The sequence below is a fragment of the Tenrec ecaudatus genome, chromosome 4 (genome assembly GCF_050624435.1).
Source record: "Tenrec ecaudatus isolate mTenEca1 chromosome 4, mTenEca1.hap1, whole genome shotgun sequence".
NCBI lineage: Eukaryota > Metazoa > Chordata > Mammalia > Afrosoricida > Tenrecidae > Tenrec > Tenrec ecaudatus.
The window spans coordinates 53,471,121-53,495,114 of NC_134533.1; the positions used below are offsets into that span (position 1 = coordinate 53,471,121).

Genomic DNA, 23,994 nt, shown 5'->3' on the forward strand with positions numbered 1-23,994 from the left:
CCTGCCTTTATTTAGACCTCTTTAAATGCCTTTTGCCTCTCAGTTCTTTCCTCTATTTCCTTTTACTTTCTTCTTGTCCAACACCATGTTCAGCATTCATTTGGGTTTCAGTAATTCCTCTTGGTTACATTGTCTTTGATCAAGCCCTACCAGGTATTTTACACCATAGGGTTTGTTAGGCTGAAATATTACATGAACAGAATACCAGATCTTTTCTTCCCCTCAGTGAGTTTTGGTGGTCTAGTGTCTAACCCTTGCACCACTAAGGGCCCCTTCTATTTTATGATCTTGAATTTTAAGATCAGAAAGCATTCAAATGGTTGAGACTGACTTGTTTGATTCATGCCCCCCCCATTTAAATTTAAATTGTAAATCGTGCCTACTACATAAAAAGCCAAGAGCTTTTAAATTCATTCTCTTTTTGGTATGCAAATGTTGTCCAGAACTTTTAACTGAATAGTTTAATTGCCCTCTTGAATTTAAAAGTAGCTACAGCCTTTCAATCTTCCCTGGTTACTTATGTTGGAAAATTGTTGGCAGATGAAACACACAGTCCTTATTCAAAAACTAGTTATGTATTCTTTCCCAGTTGAAGTAAGGAAGCATTAGCACTGAAGTATTTATTTTAAGTAGAATGTAGGAAATTATTTTCTGTTAAATGTTTATTATCGAACAAAGTTTTATTTCAAAAATTAATAAAGCAGCATGTCAGTGCAGCAGCCCAGGAAACTGAAGCATAGCATTACTTTAGGAGCAGTCTTTATCTTTTTATAGTCACTGAGTATTAACATGCCTCCTAAGACACTGGAATATGGTAATATTTAGAATTGTTTTTTAGAAGTTTATAGGTGCTTACTGATTACTTAGAGATGGCACAAATAAATTTTTTGGTTGCCAAAGTATATTTAAAACCATTAGTATTATACCTTAATCAGTGAGAGTTAATATTCAAAATGAGGATGTTTTCCAGTGAATAAACTATATCTCAGACTTGTTTTAAAAACCCAGTACCCCACTTGAGAACCATGCTATTACCAATTATGACAAACAGGGGAACACTTAAATAATGAATTGGCATTTGCTTGTGAAATAATTACATTTTATTTTATTTATTTAAATAATTTTATTAGGGGCTGATACTACTCTTATCACCATCCATCCATACATCAATTGTATAAAGCACATTTGTACATTCATTACCTTCATCATTCTCAAAATATCCACTCTCGACCGCATCAGCTCCTCATTTTTACCCCTCCCTCCCCGCTCCCCCTTCCTGAAATAATTACATTTTAATATCTTTATCTTTTTGTAAAATTCTATTCGTTTTAATCCATCTGTTTTTGTTTCAGGTAGGTTATGTGTTATGATGTTCAATGACAGGCAATTATACTTGATTTATTTCTTTCACCATGCTTTGCATAATCTGAAATGCTTCTTTAATACTCTCCAACAGCACTCATTCCTTCATGTGAAAGCACATGCTCAATACCATGTTTAGTAGACAAAGTGTTTTCAATGTGGAGAAGGAAATGGACGTCTAGGCAGCCCAGTGGTTAGAGTTTGACTACTAACAGAAAAGATGGCAGTTTGAATCCACCAGCAGCTCTCTGGGAGAAAGATGTGTCAGTCGGCGTCTGTAAAGATTTCCAACTATGGAAACCCCTGTGAGTCATTTCTGTGCCCCATCGGGCCGCTATGAATCTGAATTAACTTGAATAGAATGTAGGAAAATTATTGTCTACATTCTTATAGCTATTGGTTTGGTTTTGGAATAAATAGGTTCACCGGTAATCAATATAGAAACATTTAAACTGGCCAAAGCATAACATTCAAACCAAACTCTCTGCTATCAAATCATTTCTGTCTCACGGAAACCCTATAGGATAGGGTAGAACTGCCCTTTGGGTTTCCAAGACTTTTAAGTCTTTACAGTAGACAGTTTCATCTCTGTCCTGCAAAGTGACTCCACTGGTTTGAACCACTGACCTTGTGGTTCAGTACTTAGTCCATCATGCCATCATGGCTGACATACATAAATGGTTGAATTCAGATATTTAATATAACATTACCTAGGTTTATTTAATTTCATGTATCTTAGCTCTGCTGGCTTGAATTCATTCTCAAGCAACATCACAAGCGGTGACATAGAATGGCCACATCAGGGCCAGATTTAATTCCATTAATTTAGCAACCTCAATGAGAGGCCTTTTTAAAAATTATTTTCTCATAATGAATGAAGGGGGAAGTGCAGAGTGGAGACCCAAAGCCCGTTTGTTGGCCACTGGAGATCCCCTCACAGAGGGGTATAGGGGAGGAGATGAGTCAGTCAGGGTGCGATGTAGCATTGATGAAGAATACAGCTTTCCTCCAGTTCCTAAATGCTCCCCCCCCCCAACTACCATGATCTGAATTCTACTTTGCAAGTCTGGATAGAGCAGAGGATGTACATTGGTGCAGACAGGAGTTAGAGGCACAGGGAATCCAGGGCGGATGACACCTTCAGGACCAGGGGTGTGAGTGGCGATACTGGGAGGGTAGAGAGTGAGTGGGTTGGAAAGAGGGAACCGATTACAAGGATCTACATGTGACCTCCTCCCTGGGGGACAGACAACAGAAAATGGGGTGAAGGGAGACGCCGGACAGGGCAAGATGGCAAAATAATAATTTATAAATTATCAAGGGCTCATGAGGGAGTGGGGAGCGGGGAGGGAGGGGAAAAAAGAGGACTTGATGCAAAGGGCTTAAGTGAAGTGGAGTGCAAATGCTTTGAAAATGATGAGGGCAAAGAATGTATAGATGTGCTTTATACAATTGATGTATGTATGGATTGTGATAAGAGCGTTGTATGAGTCCCTAATAAAATGTTAAAAAAAAAAGAAGTGCCTAGACCCAGATGGTAGATATGTCAAGAAACAATAGTGTTACAGTTTTGATATTTTTCCTAAATAAAGTATCCCACAGTTTTTAAGCAATTAAAAAATATTTTCTACAGAATTTGTGGGGTTAACTGATTGACTAAACTTTGATCTTATGAATTTGTTGAGAGGTGGGGCGTGAAGATAGTCCAGGTGTACTTGAAGTAAAAGGGATAATAAGAAAATAAATATTCTTTGAAAAGGAAGCTATTGGTTCTATTACCAGAAGAAAGCATGCTGAGTAAGTGAAAACATCACTTTCAAAAATTATGAAAGCATATATATATATAAATTTTAGTTGATTTAGTTGAAACACCTGAATGAAAGAAATCTGAATTCTGGTAGGATGTACTCAAAAAAGAAAGTAGTTACATTGGACCCTGAAGAATAAGTAGAATTTAAAAAGGCAAAATGGGGAAAGTTAAGATTTTGTAGGCCACCATTTGGAATTTTGACATAGAAATGAGAACGTTAAAGCTACTTGAGTCCAAAGAGAAATGTTGAAGTCCCCCCCCCCTCAATATGGAGTTTATTTGCATTTAAAATTTTATTTTACTGTGGTACCAAAATATATAACAAAACACTTGTTATTCCATCCATTTTTACACATAGAATCATGGTGAATGAGTTCCTTTATGTGGCCTTTTGCCATAGTTCTTTGGAAAAGCAGTTGAGAGGTTCCCCTAAGCACTGAGAAATTAACCTTTGCCCAAATTCTTTGGGAAAGTGGTGGGTGGGCTCCATTAATGTTTTTTCGCCCCAGTGAATTGTTAAAGCTTTCTAGGTTGAGTGACATTTCCTGAGTAAGTTGTAAACAACTTGATGGTTTGATATCCTTGTCTGTCTCAGGGCTGTAGTCTGACCTGTGGTTGGTCTATTTAAAAAAAAATCATTTTATTGGGGGCTTCTATAACTCCCATCACAGTCCATACATGTATCAGTTGTGTAAAGCACATTTGTACATTTGTTGCCATCTTCATTCTCAAAACATTTGCTTTCTGCTTGAGCCCTTGGTACCAGCTCCTCATTTTCCCCTCCCCACTCCCCCCTCTTTCATGAAGCCTTGATAATTTATAAATTATTATTTTGTCAAATCATACACTGTCCAATGTCTCCCTTCACCCACTTTTCTGTTGTCCGTCCCCCCAGGGAGGAGGTTATATGTATATCATTGTAATTGGTTCCCCCTTTCCAATCCACCCTCCCTCCACCCTCCTGGTGGTTCTGTTTTACTCACCTTTCAGGGATTGGTTTGTTTACTATGCAAACTGAAATACTTGACTGTTTTGGCATTATCCAAATGACTGATATAAGCAGTAAGCCTTCTTATGACAGCTTTGGAACTCTTAAAATGTGAAGACTGATGTGTGTTGTTGGTCAAAGAAAGTCACAGAATTCAGATCAAGTGAGGAGAGAGTCGATTCCACCTCTTTATGGGAGGAGCAACAAAGCATACTGCAAATGAACATACTAGATAAGTGGAATTCATGCCCACCCCCCAGCCCCTCCATATAGTGATAACGTTGAGTGAAAGATTCAGAATTTCAAGCTGAGTACGTAGGTGTACTAACTGTTATTAGTTGCCATTGAGTTGGTCCTCAGCGGGATCACATTTAGAATCCACCGGGTTTTCATCTACTGATTTTCTTAAGTAGATTGCCAGGTCTTTTTTAGTTTGGCCTAGTCTGGCAGCTCTATTGCAACCTGTTCAGCATTGTCATAACATGCAGCCTCCACTAACTTACTACCCTTGTTACATTGGCCAGAAATCAAACCCGAGTCTCCATGGAAGACAGGAATTTTACTACAGAACCACTACCACCAACCACCTAGATTCTGCTATTAACATGGTAGTGTAGTGGGTTACTCATTTGGCTGCTAACTGTAAAGTCAGCAGTTCAAAACTACCCAGCTACTTTGCAAGAGAGGAGAATTTGTGTTCCCGTAAAAAGTTAGTCTCAGAGGAGAAAGAAAAAGTTGGTCTCAGAAACACAAAGGGGAAGGGGACAGTTCTAGTCTGTCATATAGGGTGGCTGTGACTCAAAATTGACTTGATTGCAGTGAGTTGATTTATACGTCATTCCTGTATAGCTAGCTCCATTAATAAAATTTTAAAATATATTTCAAAATATAGACATCCAAATTTTCCAGTAATTTGTACATATTTAAAGAGTTCAATTTTTATTTCTAAATATTTTTCACAAAATGAAGTTTACAAATCTTAAATACATATGTTTCATGGTCTACCATGCAAGAGAAGAATTTGAAACAGCTTCTCAGTGAAATTGTTAGGTTCCTATGATGGTTTACTTCGGTTCTTGCATCACAACGCTGAAAGAACTCATGCAGCAGAAGCACTTTTATAAATCCCAGTAATTTTGTGAGGAAAAGGGAAAGTTTCAAGTGTTAAAGTCACAGGAAGTGCACACTATCCCTGGAAAGTGTACAGGGCTGCATTGGCAGGTTATGGGAAAGTTCAAGAGTAGAAATGGCTGTTTCAGGGAAGTGTGGGAAATATGTGGAAGGAATACTCGTACAGGAGTGTGGAACCTGCATTTGGAGCTAAGAGCAGGAAATCCCAAGAGTGCCCCGAGAGAGGTCAATCCCAGAGAGGGCACGGGTGGTGTGCATTACACCCTCCAAGAGAGCACCTCCAAGAGAGAAGAGAGCTGGCCTCCCTGGAGCCTGCTTTTATCACTGCCTCTCCCCACTGGCTGGGGAGGCTTGTTTGAAGGTATTGCTCAACCTTATTGCCTGCGTTGAGGTGCGCTTGTGTGAGGTCATAGCGCTGGTGCCTAGTCTGTGTGCCTAGGTGCACCTCCTACCTGGGCGTAGGTGACTTGGGTCTGAGCACGCTCAGTTCTAGATTTTCCCATAGGTGTCTAATTAGTGTGCCTGATTTATTTTTTTACATTTTTTTAAAAACATTTTATTAGGGACTCATACAACTCTCTTATCACAATCCATACATACATCAATTGTATAAAGCACATCTGTACATTCTTTGCCCTTATCATTTTCATAGCATTTGCTCTCCACTTAAGCCCTTTGCATCAAGTCCTCTTTTCCCCCCTCCCTCCCCGCTCCCCACTCCCTCATGAGCCCTTGATAATTTATAGATTATTATTTTGTCATGTCTTGTCCGGCGTCTCCCTTCACCCCCTTTTCTGTTGTCCGTCCCCCAGGGAGGAGGTCACATGTAGATCCTTGTAATCGGTTCCCTCTTTCCAACCCACTCACCCCTACCCTCCCACTCACACCCCTGGTCCTGAAGGTATCATCTGCCCTGGATTCCCTGTGCCTCCAGCTCCCATCTGCACCAGTGTACATCCTCTGGTCTATCCAGACTTGCAAGGTAGAATTCGGATCATGGTAGTTGGTGGGCAGGAAGCATTTAGGAACTGGAGGAAAGCTGTATTTTTCATCAGTGCTACATTGCACCCTGACTGACTCTTCTCCTCCCCTAGACCCCTCTGTGAGGGGATCTCCAGCAGTGTCTGATGTCTTCCCCACCCCTTTATTGTGGCATGGGCAGCTAATTCTCCTTTAGCGCAGGTATTAGGCGGAGACAACCCCGCTTTGCCCTTACAGTTACCTTTCAAAATGTTTCAGAAATTCAGCTGTAATTGTGTAAAAGTATCACAAAGCAGCACTCCTAGAAAGATCCAAGAGTACTTCTTTAATACTAACAATTTTTCATTTAATATCTAATTTTAATATTGGGATTTTTAAAATTTGTGTTATATTGGTATGAATTCATTTTCTCTTTCTGTAACTTTTCATCCTGTACTTATTGGTCATATATTATAGACCATGATATAAACAGGAATTTGATTGATTTCTAGTATTTCAAGCTAGGTGTATATCTCAGACTAGGTTAGGTTAGTAATAGATAGCATTTTGTTAAATATTTATACTCAAGTTTGTGATCAATACTTTAATTACATTATTTAACTTAATCCTTACAGTAACTTAAAAGAGAGATTCTCGGCAGCCCCAATCCCAGCTACATAGACCTGGATGAACTTCAGAGGCCAGCACTGAAGCTGCAGCTATAGCTCAGGGAGGAGGGGATCAGAACACGGGCGCAAACTAAGAGGGAAGGATAAAGAGAGAGTGGAACACAACCTGGCCCACCAAGGGCTGAGGATGACATTCCTGCTCGGAGCAGCCAGTGCAGAGAGGACCGTAGGGCCAGCCCCACCACCATCATATATGGCATCCCTTCACGGACCCATAGTGCTGTGGGGGACAACACTGGAGACACAGTGTGGGAATTGGCCCGATCTGACCCCCATACTGGGGTGAAACATGAAGGGCATGCAACAGAGTAGCAAGGGGGGCAAAGCATTGAAGTCCCCGGAGAAATTCCATAAATACACTTTGGGAGCAGGACATGATGCCTCATCAGACCCAACCGGAAAAAACTCATAAAGGTCAACAGACAGATCTAAAACTATTTATAGGATTTTCTTTCTTTTTTTTCTTTCATGTCTATCTAGATAAGATAGGCGGGATAAGCAATCCTGAGGAGAAAACAATGGGACCTAAGGTTCTGGGAGGACATGGGAGAAGGGAAGTAGGGGAAAGGAAGGGGAGAGCCAACAAACCCAGGCACAAGATAACAACAAGTGTTCTAAAATAGATGGCGAGGAGAGTGTAGGATGCCTGGTGGGGGCTTGATCAAATGCAATGTAGCTGAGAGGAAGTAGAGAGCCAAATGAAGGTCAAACATGACCAGAGGAAAGGGACCAGAGGAAAGTAAAAGGAAGTAGAGGAAAAAACTAGGAGGCAAAGGACATTTATAGAGTCTAAATTTAGGCATATAAATATGTAAATATAGTACTATATACATATATGTTAAATAATAAGGTAGCAGACAGGCATTGAGCCTCTATTCAAATACTCCCTCAACACAAGAACACTTTGTTTTAATAACCTGGCATTCTGTGATGCTCACCTTCCTGACATGATTGCTGAAGACAAAATGGTTGCATAAGCAAATGTAGTGAAGAAAGCTGATGGTGCCCGACTATCAAAAGAGGTAGCGTCTGAGGTCTTAAAGGCTTTAAGATAAACAAGTGGCCATCTAGCTGAGAAGCAACACAGTCTACATGGGAGAAGCACACCAACCTGTGTGATCAGGAGGTGTTGATGGGATCTGATATCAGGCATCAAAGACCCAGAACCAAAAAAAAAAAGGGCATATCAGTGTGAATGAGAGGGAGTGTGGAGTGGAGACCCAAAGCCCATCTGTAGACAATTGCGCATCCCCTTACAGAAAGGTCACAAGGAAGGGACAAGCCAGGGAGGGTACAGTATAGCACCAATGGAACATACAACATTCCTCTAGTTCTTTAATGCTTCCTCCCCGCACTATCAGAAGCCCAGTTCTACCTTACAAATCTGGCTAGACCAGAGCATGTATACTGGTGCAGATAAGATCTCCCAACAGGGAATCCAGGACAGTTAAACCCTTCAGGAATAATAATGGGAGTAGCAATGCCATAAGAGTAGGGGGAGAAAGGGGCAACTGATCACAATGATTGATGTATTGAAACACCCCGCCATGGGTGGGGGGCGTTTAACAACAAACATGGGTAAAGGGAGACAGCGGTTGGTGTAAGATATGAAAATAAAAAATAAAAAAATTTTTAAAGATGAAAATAATAACAAATTATCAAGATTTCATGAGGGAGGGAGGATGGAGGGGAGAGGAAAAAGTGAGCTGATGCCACAGGTTCAAGTAGAAAGAAAATATTTAGAAAATAATGATGACAACATATGTACAAATGTGCTTGACACAGTAATGTATGGATTGTTATAAGAGTTGTAAGAGCCCCCAATAAAAGGACGATAAAACAAAAAAGAGATAGATACTACATTAATTCCAAAAATTAGTCACCTAAGGCATGAAAGATTTTCACTTACTTAAGGGTATTTGCTTCTTGAATCAATGTAGTATGGATGCTAAACTCACATTAAAACCTGATTCATATTGATTGGAAGCAGGAGCAGTACCTTCCATTACATTGTAGATAATTAGCACTAGTCATATTGCTTTACAGGGTAATCTTGGTCAGAATCAAATGTTTGTGTTTATAATAATTTATAAACTTATTGTTAGGTGCCATCAAGTCAGCTTTGACTCACAATGAACCTATGTACAACAGAACAAAATACTGCACAATACTGTGCCATCCTCACAGTTGATCTTAAGTTTGAGCCCATCAATGCAGCCACTGTGTGAATTGATCTTGTTAGGAGCTTCCTGAACTTTTTTGCTAGCCTGTTGCTTTACCAAGCATGTTGACCTTCTCCAAGGGCTGGTCTCTCCTGCAACATGCCCAGAGTACACGATATGAAGTCTTATTTGGCTGCACTTCTTCCGAGACAGATTTGTTCGTGTTTTTGGCAGTCCATGGTTGTTTCAGTATTCTTCACCAGCACCATAATTTAAATACATCGATCTTTGGTCTTCCTTTTTCAAAGTCTAACTTTCACATGTTTATGAGGCAATTGAAAATAACATGGTGGGAGGGGGAAAGTGAGATGATACCAAGGGCTCAAGTAGAAAATGTTTTGAAAATGATGGTGAAAACATATGTATAAATGTGTTTGACACATGGATGGGTGTATTGATTGTGATTAGAGCTGTATTGATTGTGATTGAGCCCCCAGTAAAATTTTAAAATAATCAAGTAAATATAAAAAAGAAAATACCATGGCTTGGGTCAGGCACCTTAGTCCTCAAAGTAACATCCTTAATTGGATTTTAAGCAATTTAGCAAATGCATAAGATGAAATCCATTTTGACTTACTATTTACTGTAAATCCTGAAAATATATGTCTTGCCTTTATCTCATGCTAAGCATTCTGCCAGAAAAAGTGCTACTGGTTAATGATATCCATTGTGACCATTGAAATAAAAGTTTCTTGATTCCGTCTATTGTGCTAACTCTTCTCTTAGGTCAAGTAGCGGGATAAAGTCATGTATGTCATTAAACATTTTCTCCTAGTATAGAAGTATTTAAGGGATTTTGAATGTATTCGTTCATTTAGGTTCCCTTTAACTGTTTTCTTTTTGGTAGTAAAATTTTATAACTGGCATCAAATCCTAAATAACATGAAGTAGGTGGCAAACAATTTAGTTGTCTTAAAAAAATCTAATGGTGTGTTTTCTTTTTATGTGTAGGTCCTGCTAATTTGGAAGCTACAAGAAATAAGTAAACCAGAGGAAGACAGACTTGGTCTTTCAAGTGGACATGGCTCAAATTTCCAGTAACAACAGATTTAAAAAATGTTCATCTTCACATCTGGAACAAACAAGAACAAAAGATGTGAACAAAGAAGAAGCATTACAGATGGAAGCAGAGGCTTTAGCAAAATTACAAAAGGATAGACGAATGACTGATAATCAGGGAGACTTTGAGTTGTCAAGCAGCACCAGGCAGAAAACACAAGTTCATAACAAACAGGATTATGATCTAATGGTGTTTCCTGAGGATTCCCAAAAAAGAGTTTTAGATATTGATGTAGAAAAACTCACCCAAGCTGAACTTGAGAAGTTATTGTTGGATGACAGTTTTGAAACTAAAAAAACACCTGTATTGCCAGTTACTCCTGTTCTGAGCCCTACCTTATCAGCACAGTTCTACTTTAGACCCACGCTTCAGAGAGGACAGTGGGCACCTGGATTATCTGGGTCTTCCACTTACTCCTTACCTTCTATCTATCCCTCAGCTTACAGTAAACAAACTTCATTCCAGAATGGCTTCAGTACCAGGATGCCTACTTTTCCACCTACAGAACCCATATATTTAAGTCTTCCAGGACCATCTCCACATCTTTCATACTCGATGACACCTACAGCAGCCTTTCATCCACAAGGAAGCTTGCCTATCTATCGACCAGTAGTCAGTCCTGACATGGCACAGCTATTTGACAAAATAGCTAGTACATCAGAGTTTTTAAAAAATGGAAAAGCAAGGACTGATATGGAATTAACAAATTCAAAGACTACAATCAGCAATCTACAGCTTTCTCCAAAGTCTGGTGATATTAGTAAATTTGACTGGTTAGACTTGGATCCTCTAAGTAAACCCAATGTGGAAGTACTGGACCTTGTAGAACAGAAAAATGTTCCAGGTTTGCTAGCAGAGGATCCTTGGGATGCTGTTCTTCTTGAAGAGAGATCACTAGAAACTTGTCACCTTGAAAGAAAGGTGAATGGAAAATCCCTTTCTGGGGCGACTGTTATAAGAAGCCAGTCTTTAAATATTCGAACAACTCAGCTTGCAAAAGTTCAGGGCCAAATATCTCAGGTATAGTCTTTTAAATTCTTAACTTCAGAAATGGTGACAGAACTCTTATGTGTTGTGTAATTTATTAGGAAAAGTATTTTTGATTTTAAATCTTGTTTTCTTTGCTTCCATGTGTGCTGTGATTCTTAGATTATCTGATGAGCTTAAATATGTTTATCCAGTTAAGAAATTGCTTGCTATTATTTCTCTCCTGTCTCTTCATTGCATATGGTCCCTTCTTTGTTTTTAAATGTTTTTATTTTTCAGGGCAAATTGAAATTTTCAATTTAGCTCCATTATAGAAATTTTTATTTTTTTGCCATTTTTTTATTAGGGGCTTAGACAACTCTTATCACAATCCATACATATATATACATCAATTGTATAAAGCACATTGCCCTAATCATTTTCAAAGCATTTGCTCTCCATTTTTATTATTACTTTTTAAAAAATTTTATTTTTTATTTTTTTTTCATTTTTATTATTTTTAATCATGAAAAAATAATCCAAGAATGAAGGAAGACACGTCATTCAAAGGACTTTCCTTAACCATATTGGTAAAAGATAGGAATAGTATAATAAGTTTCTTTTTTCTTTTAATCATTTTATTATGGGCTCATACAACTCTTATCACAATCCAGACATACATCAATTGTGTAAAGCACATTTGTACATTCATTGCCCTCATCCTCAAAACATTTGCTCTCCACCGAAGCCCCTGGCATTAGCTCCTCATTTTTCCACTCCCTCCCCACTCCCCATTTCCTCATGAACCCTTGATAATTATAAATTATTTTTTTGTCATATCTTGCCTTGTCTGACGTCTCCCTTCACCCACTTTTCTGTTGTCCGTCCCCCAGGGAAGAAGTCACATGTAGATCCTTGCAATCGGTTCCCCCTTTCCAACCCACCCTCCCACTACCTTCTCAGTATCACCACTCATACCACGGGTCCTGAACGGTTCATCCGCCCTGGAATCCCTATGTTTCCAGTTCCTATCTGTACCAGTGTACATCCTCTGGTCTAGCCAGATTTGTAAGGAGGAAGCATTTAGGAACTAGAGGAAAGTTGTATGTTTCATTGTTGATATATTGCACCCTGACTGGCTCGTCTCCTCCCCAAGACCCTTCTGAAAGGGGGTGTCCAGTTGCCTACAAATGGGCTTTGGGTCTCCACTCCGCACTCCCCCCCCCCCATTCACTATGGTAAGATTTTTTTGTTCTGATGATGCCTGATACATGATCCCTTCGACACCTCGTGATCGCACAGGTTGGTGTGATTCTTCCATGTGGGCTTTGTTGCTTCTGAGCTAGATGGCTGCTTGTTTACCTTCAAGCCTTTAAGACCCCAGACACTATATCTTTTGATAGCAGGGCACAATCAGCTTTCTTCACCATATTTGCTTATGTACTCACTTGTCTTCAGTGATCTTATCAGGGAGGTGAGCACACAATGTTACAATTTTTTGTTCTTTGATGCCTGATAACTGATCTCTTCGGCTCCTCATGATCACATAGGCTGGTGTGCTTCTTCCATGTGGGCTTTGTTGCTTCTGAGCTAGATGACCGCTTTTTACCTTTAAGCTTTTAAGACCCCAGTATGCTAGATCTTTTGATAGCCGGTCACCATCAACTTTCTTCACCACATTTGCTTATTCACCCGCTTTGTCTTCAGCGGTTGTGTCGGAAAGGTGAGCATCATAGAATGCCAGTTTAATAAAAGAAAGTATTCTTGCATTGAGGGAGTACTTGAGTGGAGGCCCAGTGTTCTTCCGCTACCTTAATACTAAACCATCCTTTATTTAGATCTCTATAAATGCCCTTTGCCTCCTAGCTCTTTCCTTTATTTCTTTTGACTTTCCTCTTCTCCCACTATCATGCTCAGTCTACATTTGGGTTTCAGTAATTCCTCTTGGTTACATTACCCTTGATCACGTCCAACCAGACCTCTTACACCCTCCTCACCACCGATTTGTATCACTTGTTGTTCCCTTGTCCCTGAGTTTGTTTACACCACTACCTTTCTCCCCAACTCCCCTCTCCCATGTCCCCCCGGAGCAGTATAATAGATTTCATGTTGCACTTTCTCTTCTATTTGTTATAGAACAAATCCTGATTTTCACTTCAGTATGACTTACATTATTCAGCCAGTTAGATCAATAGCTAACTAATATTTTGGCCTTTGGAGTTTCTAGATAAAATCAACATTAATCCAGTCTCCCAGATATGGGGATGAATGATTTCCTCTTGACCCATGTAGCACTTTCCATCCAAAGCTAGGTTGGATCTCTTGGAATAAAAGGATACTTTACTTCAACCTGTCAAATAGGCAGATACCAGTGACATCAAGTAACCTTACTTCTGACCTGCAATCTGTAAGTTCAGTTTCCCCACTACCCTCTCAGAACGCTGTGCAAGCTTCTTTGCCTCCTCTGAACCTCCTCCAGTCACCTGATCTTACTGCTCCTTGGGGTTGATAATTTGCTGAAATGCTCACAGAACTCACAGAAAGTATTTTACCTACAGTTTCAGATTTATTATAAGGAAAAAGGACACAGACAGAGTGAGGTTTGAGACAATTGCGAGTGAAAACCTTAAAAGGGGACATTACCAAAAAAGGTTATTATCAAGATAAATTAACACAGTGCCTGCAACAATGGGCTCAAACATAACAATTGTGAGAATGGCATGAGACCAGGAAGTGTTTTGTTCTGTTGTCCACAGGATCACTATGAGTCTGAACCATAACAATTATGAGAATGACATGGGACCAGGAAGTGTTTTGTTCTGTTGTCCACAGGATCACTATGAGTCTGAACCGTCTCAGGTTAACATGAAAAACCCTTCCATATGTATCATTGTGTTTCACCAACTAGGAAGCTCATAGAGCTTACATGTCTAAAGCATCTGTTGGCTTTGTTACTTGTTCATGATAGGCTCTCATTGCATAAACATGTTTTAATCACCCTTTCTTTCCTGATGTCAGCTAGGCTCTCATTGCATAAACATGTTTTAATCACCCTTTCTTTCCTGACGTCAGCTGATAAATCAGGCCCCAAGGTGTTCTAGTTGGGCCAGTCCCTCCCTCCTTAGAACAAGTCCTGAGGTGTAGTAAACAGTTCTAGATAGCAAAAGATATCACAGTTACTGGGGAGCTTCCAAAGATTATCTCTCAAAAACATAGGGAAAAAGTTAAATTGCCTTCCATAAAGTGATTGATAACCTCACAGGAGTTAAGCATTTAGGGAAAGAAAGGCAAATTTTATATGATTGTGATAGGTATATGTTGAATTTTGGTGACTTTAAAAATTTAATCTGGGATGAGAAGGAAGCAAGTGTTAAGAAGATGTAGGGAAAAACCTTTCTTGAGGAAAAGTATTCCAAAGAGTATTTAAGGAGATGAGACCAGAATCCAAGAAATCATAACATGTAGTAATGTTTTTCAAATATATTTTACATCAACCCACATTAAGAAATTCAGTTGGCTCTTCAACACAGATTTTAACAAATATGTGGATTATTTTGAATGCTGTGTGATGGTAATCTTGTGAGCTTTCTGTCTAGCAGATTTTTTCACTATTTAGTGTAATTTTATAATCCTTGAATAACACCATGGACCCATAACACAGTGTAACTAGCAATTCTGGAACTGCTTCCAAGAAGCCCAGAAAAGATGTTAGTGCTATTGAATCAGTTTGACTGATAGTTGTGAGTCTTTGTAAGACAAAACGAAACACAGCTTGGTCCTGTGCATTCTTCACAATTGTTAGGCCTGAGCCCAATTTTACAGTTACTGTGTCAATCCATCTTGTACAGGGTTTTTTTTCTTTTTTGCTAATCATACTTTGCTAAGGATGATGATGTACTGCTTCAGGGACTAGTCTTTTCTTAATAATATTCATGATGTGAATTATCACTATCCTTGCTTTTTAAAAATATCATTTTATTGGGGGCTCATACAATTCTTGTCACAATCCATACATATACCTATTGTGTCAAGCACATTTGTACATTCATTGCCATCATCATTCTCAAAACATTTGCTCTCCACTTAAGCCCTTGGTATCAGCTCCTCATTTTCTCCTTCCCTCCCCGCTGTCCCTCCCTCATGAACCCTTGATAATTTATAAATTATCATTTTGTCATATCTTATACTGTCCGATGTCTCCCTTCACCCCCTTTTCTGTTGTCTGTCTCCCAGGGAGGAGGTTATATGTAGATCCCTGTTATCGGTTCCCCCTTTCCACCCCACCTTCCCGCTACCCTCCCAGTATTGCCACTCTCACCATTGATCTTGAAGGGATCATCCGTCCTGGATTCCCTGTGTTTCCATTTCTTATCTCTACCAGTGTACATCATCTGGTATAGCCGGATTTGTAAGGTAGACTTGGGATCATGATAGTAGGTGTGGAGGAAGCATATGGGCACTCGGGGAAAGTTGTATGTTTCATTGTTGCTGTATCACACCCTGACTGGCTCGTCTCCTCCCCAAGACCCCCCTTTTTTTTTAAAATATGGAATGCTTCATGAATTTGTGTATCATCCTTGCGCAGGGGTCATCCTAATCTTCTCTGTATCGTTCCAATTTTAGTATGTGCTGCCGAAGCAAGCACCCAAGACCCTTTCATAAGGGGATGTCTAGTTGCCTACAGATGGCTTTTGGGTCCCTACCCCGCACTCTCCCTCATTCACAATGATAGGATTTTTTGTTCTTTGATGCCTGATACCTATACCCTTTGACACCACATGATCACACAGGCTGATGTGCTGCTTCCATGTGGGCTTTGTTGCTTCTGAGCTAGATGGCCGCTTGTTTGCCTTTAAGACCCCAGATGCTATATCTTTTGATAGCAGGGTACCATCAGCTTTCTTCACCACATTTGTTTATGCATCCATTTGTCTTCAGTGATCATACCAGGGAGGAAGGCACACAATGATATGATTTTTTTTCTTCTTTGATGCCTGATCCCTTCAGCACCTGGTAATCACACAAGCTGGTGTGCTTCTTCCATGTGGGCTTTGTTGCTTCTCAGCTACATGGCCACTTGTTTAGGTACTTTATGTTTGACTCTGAATTTAGAGTCCCACTCACTTGTTGAAGAACCTGGGTAGTTAAGAGTGACCAAACAATTCATGTGCTAATTTCAAGATAATCCACCTAATATAGACCATTCATTGTGCTGAAAAGAACCCCCCACACATAGCAGTAGCTCTCCATTCTCTTCTTCTGTGCCTTGACAACCTATCTACAGATTTGACTTTTCTGAATATTTCATATAAATAGAATCTTATAATATGTGGTCTTTTGCATGGTATTGAAATGTAGCATGAGTCAGCACTTCATTGTTTTTGATGGCCAAATAATATTCCATTGTGTAGTTATATAATATTTTGTCAATCAATTCATCTGCTGATTTAGTTGTTTCTACTTGTATACTATTATTAATAAAGCTGTTATGAGTAACAGAGTTTTAAAAATGTTAAAGATCTATCTGAACAGACAAGTGGCAGCTAGAACATGAAAAGATGTTCAACATCAACAGTTATTTAGAAAATAAAAGTCAAAACCAAGTGTGTTAGTCTGGGTAGACTAGAGAAACAAATCCATAGACACACATATGTGTATAAGGAAGAGCTTTATATAGAAGAACACCTGAACATTGAGAAAACATCCCAGCCTAGTCCAGATCAAGTCCTTAAGTCCGATATTAGCCCATATTTCCGATATCAATCTATAAAGTCCTCTTCAGACTCACGAAACACATGCAGTGACGACGAATGCAGATCACAGGCCAGTGGGTAGAGAGTCTTTGGATCCAGTGTCATTGGAAACATCTCAGCACTGGCAGAGGTCTTTCTGTGGCTTCTCCAGCTTCTGAGGTCTGTTGCATCCATGTGGCTTATCTTCTGCAATGTCTCCTAGAGAGTGGTAGAGAGTATATTCCGCCTCCAAGGAGGAAGTACCAGAATTCCCAGAATTCTCAGAAGGCCATGCCCACACAGAAATCTCATTGGCTATCTCCAGATTGGCAGCCTAGACTCTACCCCTACACTCTTAATCCTTAAATTGACACCAGATTAGGTGACTGCCACACCAGGAAATACACTTAACATTAGATAGATAGATAGATAGATAGATAGATAGATAGATAGATAGATAGATAGATAGATTTATACAGCGAGAAGGAATATAACACTAATTAATCGACACAACAGTACAGAGGGCTAGAAATAAGTTCAATTTACTTTTGTGGAACATTTAATATACTTCTGAGCCAAGGTCAAGGAAGCAGATAGCTGCCTTGTCTTCCCTCAGGAAAGACAGGCTTGGTAGGACTGCATGCAGCAGACAACAGGGTGGGGCAGCTACGGGCAGTAGCACAGGAGTTTAGCACAGTAGGCGCTGAAGGGATCTTGATTTCTGGCTATACAGTCCACCAGCCTGAGCATGGTGAAGCAGGTCTTGAGGGAGCCTCAAGCTCTAGTGACCTGATCCACGGGTTGGCTTGGCCCACAGGTAGTGCATCATACAGTTGAGACAAAGATACAGTTGAAGCAACAGCACAGTGGTCCGACCAGCAGAGAGGAAGAGGTGGATGTTGGCCATGGGAAGTATTTGTTTTGGTTGCCCTCCAATCAAGCTGCAACTTGATTAAACTCTGCCCACATGTTCCTATGAAGGCTTAGTTGGCACAGTAAACCTATCACTATAAGCTCTAGGATTCCTGTAATTTAAAACAAACAAATGTCAGTGGAAAATAAGTATTGGCAAGGATATAGAAAAACTAAAATCCTCATATAATGCAGGTGGGAGGATAAAAATGGTATAGCTACTGTGGAAAATGGTAGTTCATCAAAATGTGCTACAACGGCCATCGAGTCATTTCCAACTCACAGTAACCATAGAGCACAGGATAGAGAACTGCTCATGTGAGTTTCTGAGACTTTAACTCTTCCTCTTTCTCCTGAGAATTACATATAAATCAGCTGTTGGATTTAGTGATGGCATTTAACAATGCCTGAGAAACAGTGCCTGAGATCAGCTTTAATAAAATCCATTGAGGAGCTGTAATGATGTGGGGTGTATGTGCAAAGCAAGGTGTGGACTATATGTTGAGAATTATTGAAGTTGGTAATTAGATGCACAGGTACTCATAATAGGATTTTTATGTATGTTTGAAATTTCCTATATTAACAGGTTAAAGAAGAGGGCCATAAAACTATTCATAAGTAGTAACACTGGTACTCAAATCATCTAACGACTTACTCATTCTTGGGTTCTCTTGCTCCCTCTCCTCCTCTCTCTCCCTGCCTTTCTCCCTCTCTCCCCTTCACTCTCCCTCCTCTCTCTCCCCTGTCTCCCTTTTTCCTTCTCCCTCTCTCCCCCTCTTACTCCCCTCCCTCTCACTAATTGTTCCAGAGACACAGCATGCGGTTTTAGAAATTTAAACTTTTCTCACAGGAAATAACTCAAACATAGGTCAAATCGTTTTCCAACCACAATTGTATGTCACAGTGCCCTGAAGAACATGGGCCTACTTGATCCTTATTTTGTTTGTGAGAGAATCCGAGGAGGGAGTGTAGGATTTGGGTGAACAGATTTGATTCTGATAGTGACAACATGCTATTCCTTTGGACTGGCATATAAACCTCTTAAATAGATGATTTTAAAGATTCTTCATACCTTAAGAGTTTATAAATTGGGAAGGTGATAAGTCAGATAGTACAATCTGAAAATTGTGTGTCTTTGGAATAGTTTCTTTTCAAATTCCCAGGTGTAGACTGTTCATATTTTTATCTAAAACCTAGCTTCCTTCGCTTGTTCCCCTTTGCATTTTAGATCGGTCACTTTTCATTCAACTCTTGCGTTCATCACCTTTCCTTTGGTGAATGGGTTTATGATGCACATCTCCTTGTCTCCCTGCATATATCTTTTTCTGTTGATTTAAAAATATTTGTCACAGTACTATGTTGATCACTTCTTTATTTTGGTGCCTTAGGGATCTATGGTTAGTATATATGGTTAACATACTCCATTACTAAGTGAAAAGTTGAAGGTTCAGATTTACCTATAGCCACCTTGGAAGGAAAGTCTAAAAATCGTTAATAAATGCTTTGGAGCACAGTTCTATTCTGGCATACATGGACTCATCATGTATTGTAATCTACTTGTTTGCATTTGGTTTAAAAAGCATCTAGCAGAAGTACTTGTATCAAAGATAGAAGTTCCCCTAGCTAGATTAGAATAATGAGGTCCCATTGGAGTTGCAGAGAACTAGTTGCTTATACCAGTCAGCTGAGCAAGATCAGTTTTAGCATTTGAAACATCCTCATAGACTTAGTTTACATGCAGAAGGAAGAATCAAAACAGTAAGCAGATGGGTTATGAGAGATAGAAAGTCAGAGCCAGGTAAGCAAAATCATGATCCATCAATTGATTTGTGAACCTACGTGTGAAATACTAAACGGTAAACTGGTAAGCTTGACCATTGACCTTGTGGCTAGCATCCCCATTCTCCTTTTCCTACAGCACTGCTAGGGCACCTACAGAACTTAGAAATAGCCCTTCAGTGAAGGTTCCTCTCAGGTTGTAAACAATTACTGCAGGTGTTCAATCAGAGGCTTGGTATGCACTTGAAGGAATACTGCAGAAAGAATTTTTTAACAAATTACAATTTTATATGTAGTGCAGAAAGAACTTTAAAACTTTAAAAATATTCTAAGCCCTTTTATTACTGATGCAAATATTTCATTATTGTGTTTATGTACATGAAAATGAGAGGGGTCTAAAAGTGGACAGTAAACAGAACACTAGTAATAATATTTTTTTGAAATCTGTGAAGCAAGTAAATTGTCTAGGAACTTTTAATTTTCACACACCATTAATCCCTGTCTGTTGAAAAATTGTCCCCTGAGGCTCATATATTTTGTACTGGGAAATAAGATTGCAGTGCCTACTGTTAATAATTACTTTCTATACTTAAGTCTTCATTTCCTGTCAGAATTTTGTGTTCTGTGGTAAAAACTCAAGTCAGAAGAGTGTTTTTCTTCTCACTCAGCAAGCTTACTTCCTGTTTCCTTCTAGTGCCTTCAGTTTTGTTAATAATAATCTGAATACTTTTTTTTATCTGAATACTTGAGTTCACATTTTCTGTAACCAAAACCAAGAAAAGGCATAATACTCGATCCTATCTAGAAATTTACTTTTAAATCACATTCAGTTAGTAGTTGCAAATTTAGTAACTTTGAGATTTCAAAAGATTTTGGTAATTAATGGAATTATTTTTGTAGAAGTGGTTTTGCAAAGTTCTGTGGTTATTGATTTAGCAGCTTCTGGGTTATCAGCAGGTAACCACTATACCACTAGTGCTCCTATCACCTCCCAAGGTTCTGAAATTTGCTGCAATGTTTTACAGAATTTACAAACTATCGAGGAAATGGCTCACATGGTTGTGGAGGCTAATAAATTCCAAATCCAGAGTTCATCCTTCTACAAGGAGGATTTTTTTCATTCACGCCAAATTTGACTGTTGTCTCACAAGACTTAGCTGGTGAATCAATATGCCACCAGCTCAAGTCCTGTAAGAACCAGAGGTCAAATAGAGCAGGCCCAAGGGTGAACTGTGCTAAAGTTGTTCAGCACAGGTCAAGATGGCTACCCAAATCCTGATCTAGTGGGTATTTTTAGGGCAGTAACTGATCATCTGGTAGGTGTTCAGCACTAGTCTTTGCATGCTTAGTTGCCCACCTGTGGGGCTTTGATGGAGGAGTGGGTTTTGCTTTCTGATTTCAAAAGGTTAGGTAGAGGACATGTTGATAACTTCTGATCATCTTAGGCATGCCAGGTATGTGAACCAGTTCCACAACCCTAGCCTCCTGCTTTTCTCAGCAGTTGGTTTGCCTGTTATGGGAACAACCGAAAACAGGCAATTCCTTCTTGTTTTAACACAGATACAAAAGTGGTGGCGGTTCTACAGACCACACCCCTAAGGAAATTTAAGAGTAGTTACTTTAGTCACACCGTCTCGCAAAGTAGGGAATCAAAATACATCCCATGTTAATCTGACGTAATTAGCATAACAGGTAACTCCAAAAATGGGACTGTAACCATTGGTGTATAGGTTCACCCTTATAAAAAATGGAGGAGTGTGGCTAGAAGGGCCGTATTAAGTAATTAACTACATCACAATTGGCTAAATGTCAGTGAGTTTTAATTTGTATTTAGGGATTAAAACTCAATCAGTTTAAAAAATCAGTTGAGCCAACGATTAAATGCCTTTTCAAATGGATTCAAAGTTGTATAAAAATATAAAGTTTACACTGGGACACTGAGTCCTGGATCTTTTGGGTGTATGTCATGCTCCAGAGGCTGCATCAGTGAGACCCCAACTGGGAACTCTACTCAGTGAATTGGAATCTACCCAGACACACTTGTAACCTGAGTATTTAAGCCGGATAACACATGGTGTCTGAGGTAGATTGGTGAACAAACAGGTCTTGGTACATCAGCATACTGTATGCTGTATTAAGGTACGTATTACCTCAGCAATCCTGCTCTTGCTCGCTTATATTAGGGTGTATCTGAGAGGTGCATTGCCATTGGGGCTCACCCTCTTGCAGCTGTGTTATTTGTTGCCTTCTTTTTTGGTAAATGAAGCCCAGAGATGTTGAGCCTACAGGGGAAGAAACTCTAACAGGGATTTGGGGGAAGGGGTATGGGGGAAGATAAGAGGGAGATGCTATCAAGAAGTACAGAAAGGAAAAGTATGTTTTGGAAAATATGTATGATTATGGAAGAAATTGCACAATTATGTTTGACATGATTGCATTATGGAATGCTACAACATGTATTCGCTCCCAAGTTACAGCAAATTTTTTAAAAGGCATAGATCCAGGAATGGGTTTGGGACTTGCACTAAATCCTAGCTCCAGCTTAAGAACAATTAGTTCTTACATCATGGCCCTGCAACATACTCACCTTCATGAAATGATCACTGAAGGGACGGCTGCTACAGCACAGTGTGGTGAAGACAGCAGATGACGCTCGCCTATCATTCCGAATAGTGTCTGGGGTCTTAAAGGCTTGTATTCAAACAGGCAGCTATCTAAGCGAGGAGCCAGCTAAGTCCACACAGAAGAAGCACACCATCTTGTGTGATCTAGAGATGACAATTAAAAATTCAAATCTGGTGAGGAGAAAAGCACCAGAGCAAAAATTTATGAACACCTAATTTATGGAGGGCTTTGGGGGATGGTGGTAGCCCAAAACCCACCTGCAGAGTGCCTTAGTCCGCCTGAGCCACTGATAGATCCGCTCTAGCCACTGGAAAGAGTCTTGAACAACCTTACTAACTGACCATTGTAATCTTGATTATGCTGGATCGACCTTGATACTTGCCCAGCTGACCACCCTAGATGGGACCTAAACATGTGCTGAGTGCAAGTACCTCTTACTGGTTTCATGATGGAAATTTCTTCCTTGGCTTTTTGGATGGTGTTGGGGGTCTACCTCTTCTGATGCATTATTTGTATCTTTGTGTGTATACTGTTATGTTTTTATCCTTAGCACCTTAGCATGATTTTGTGTTTCATTGTTTTCTGTTGGATCTCCCAGCTTTGAAGCACAAGAGGAGTGATTGCATAATGAGAATAACTGATAAAAGGGATTATAGGGAATATGAGGATGGGGGGTGGATAATGGGGAGGGTAAGGTGATCTCAGAAGTAAATGGTGAAGACGAGAGGGGAGAAGGAGCTGTAGAATGGATTGCGATTGTATAACTCATCTTGGAGGCACTTTAACCATGGGAGGGCGGAAATGTTCTAAAAAAATTGATGTGAGGGTGATTGTACATCCTTGATATGATTGAACTATTGAATTATATAATATGTAAGTTACTTGCCAATAAAACTGTTGGGGGATAAAAGCTTAATAAAACTTGATTCTTATTCTCAAGAAGCTTTCATATAAGGACAAATATAAAATAGGAAGAAAGTAATGTTAGGGTATTTGGTTCAGATTAAGAATTTTTTCCCATGGGGCACCCCAAAATACCTGCAATATTTATTTATTTTTTCAAAGTTATGTATTTGAATTATTAAAAAATTTTTTTAACGAACCAACCTTATCACCTTCAAGGAACTCTTCATTATACTCAATACATTTGTTAAATCGGTGATTCCATTCTTGGAACATTTTCAAACTCATCTCATTAGATGGCTGATAGTACCTCCCTTGTTTTTTTTCATTTCTTCCTTTTTAAAAAAATACTTTTATTGGGGTCTCTTAGTTCTCTTATCACAATCTTTATATTCATCCAATGTGTGAAGCACATTTGCATATATGCTGCCGTCATCATTTTCTTTTTTTTAATTTAAATAATAAATATTTTTCCTATGTATTTTTGTTTGTTTCCAAAGTTTTTCTTGTTTTTTTTAAAAAATCATTTTACTGGGGGCTCATACAACTCTTATCACAATCCACACATACATCAATTGTGAAAGCACATCCCTACATTCACTGCCCTCATCATTCTCAAAACATTTGCTCTCCACTTAAGCCCCCACCGTCATTATTTTCAAACCATTCTCTTTCCACTTGAGTCCCTAATATCAGTTCCCCACTTCTTCCCCCTCCCTCCCTGCCCACGCTCCCTCATGAACCCTTGATAAGTTATAGATTATTATTTTCATATCTTACATCATCCTCCAGTCACCAATCACTCACTTTTCTGTTGTTAATCCCTCTAGGAGGGGGCTATAAGTTGATCCTTGT

The 23,994-nt window shown here is 39.4% G+C and overlaps 1 protein-coding gene and 1 non-coding gene across 2 annotated transcripts in view; one reads left to right on the forward strand and one right to left on the reverse strand.

Annotated features, from left to right (window-relative positions):
* The window catches only part of PIK3C2A (phosphatidylinositol-4-phosphate 3-kinase catalytic subunit type 2 alpha), a 109,024-nt gene that overhangs the window by 13,046 nt on the left and 71,984 nt on the right, over nucleotides 1–23,994 (forward strand). Inside the window, exon 2 of the mRNA XM_075546005.1 lies at nucleotides 10,114–11,242. Coding sequence (XP_075402120.1) covers nucleotides 10,184–11,242 — 1,059 coding nt within the window. The 5' untranslated portion in view covers nucleotides 10,114–10,183. The remainder of the gene's footprint in view (nucleotides 1–10,113; nucleotides 11,243–23,994) is intronic.
* Nucleotides 15,729–15,831, reverse strand: LOC142447477 (U6 spliceosomal RNA). The gene has a single exon (XR_012784176.1). It is a non-coding gene; the product is annotated as a U6 spliceosomal RNA (small nuclear RNA).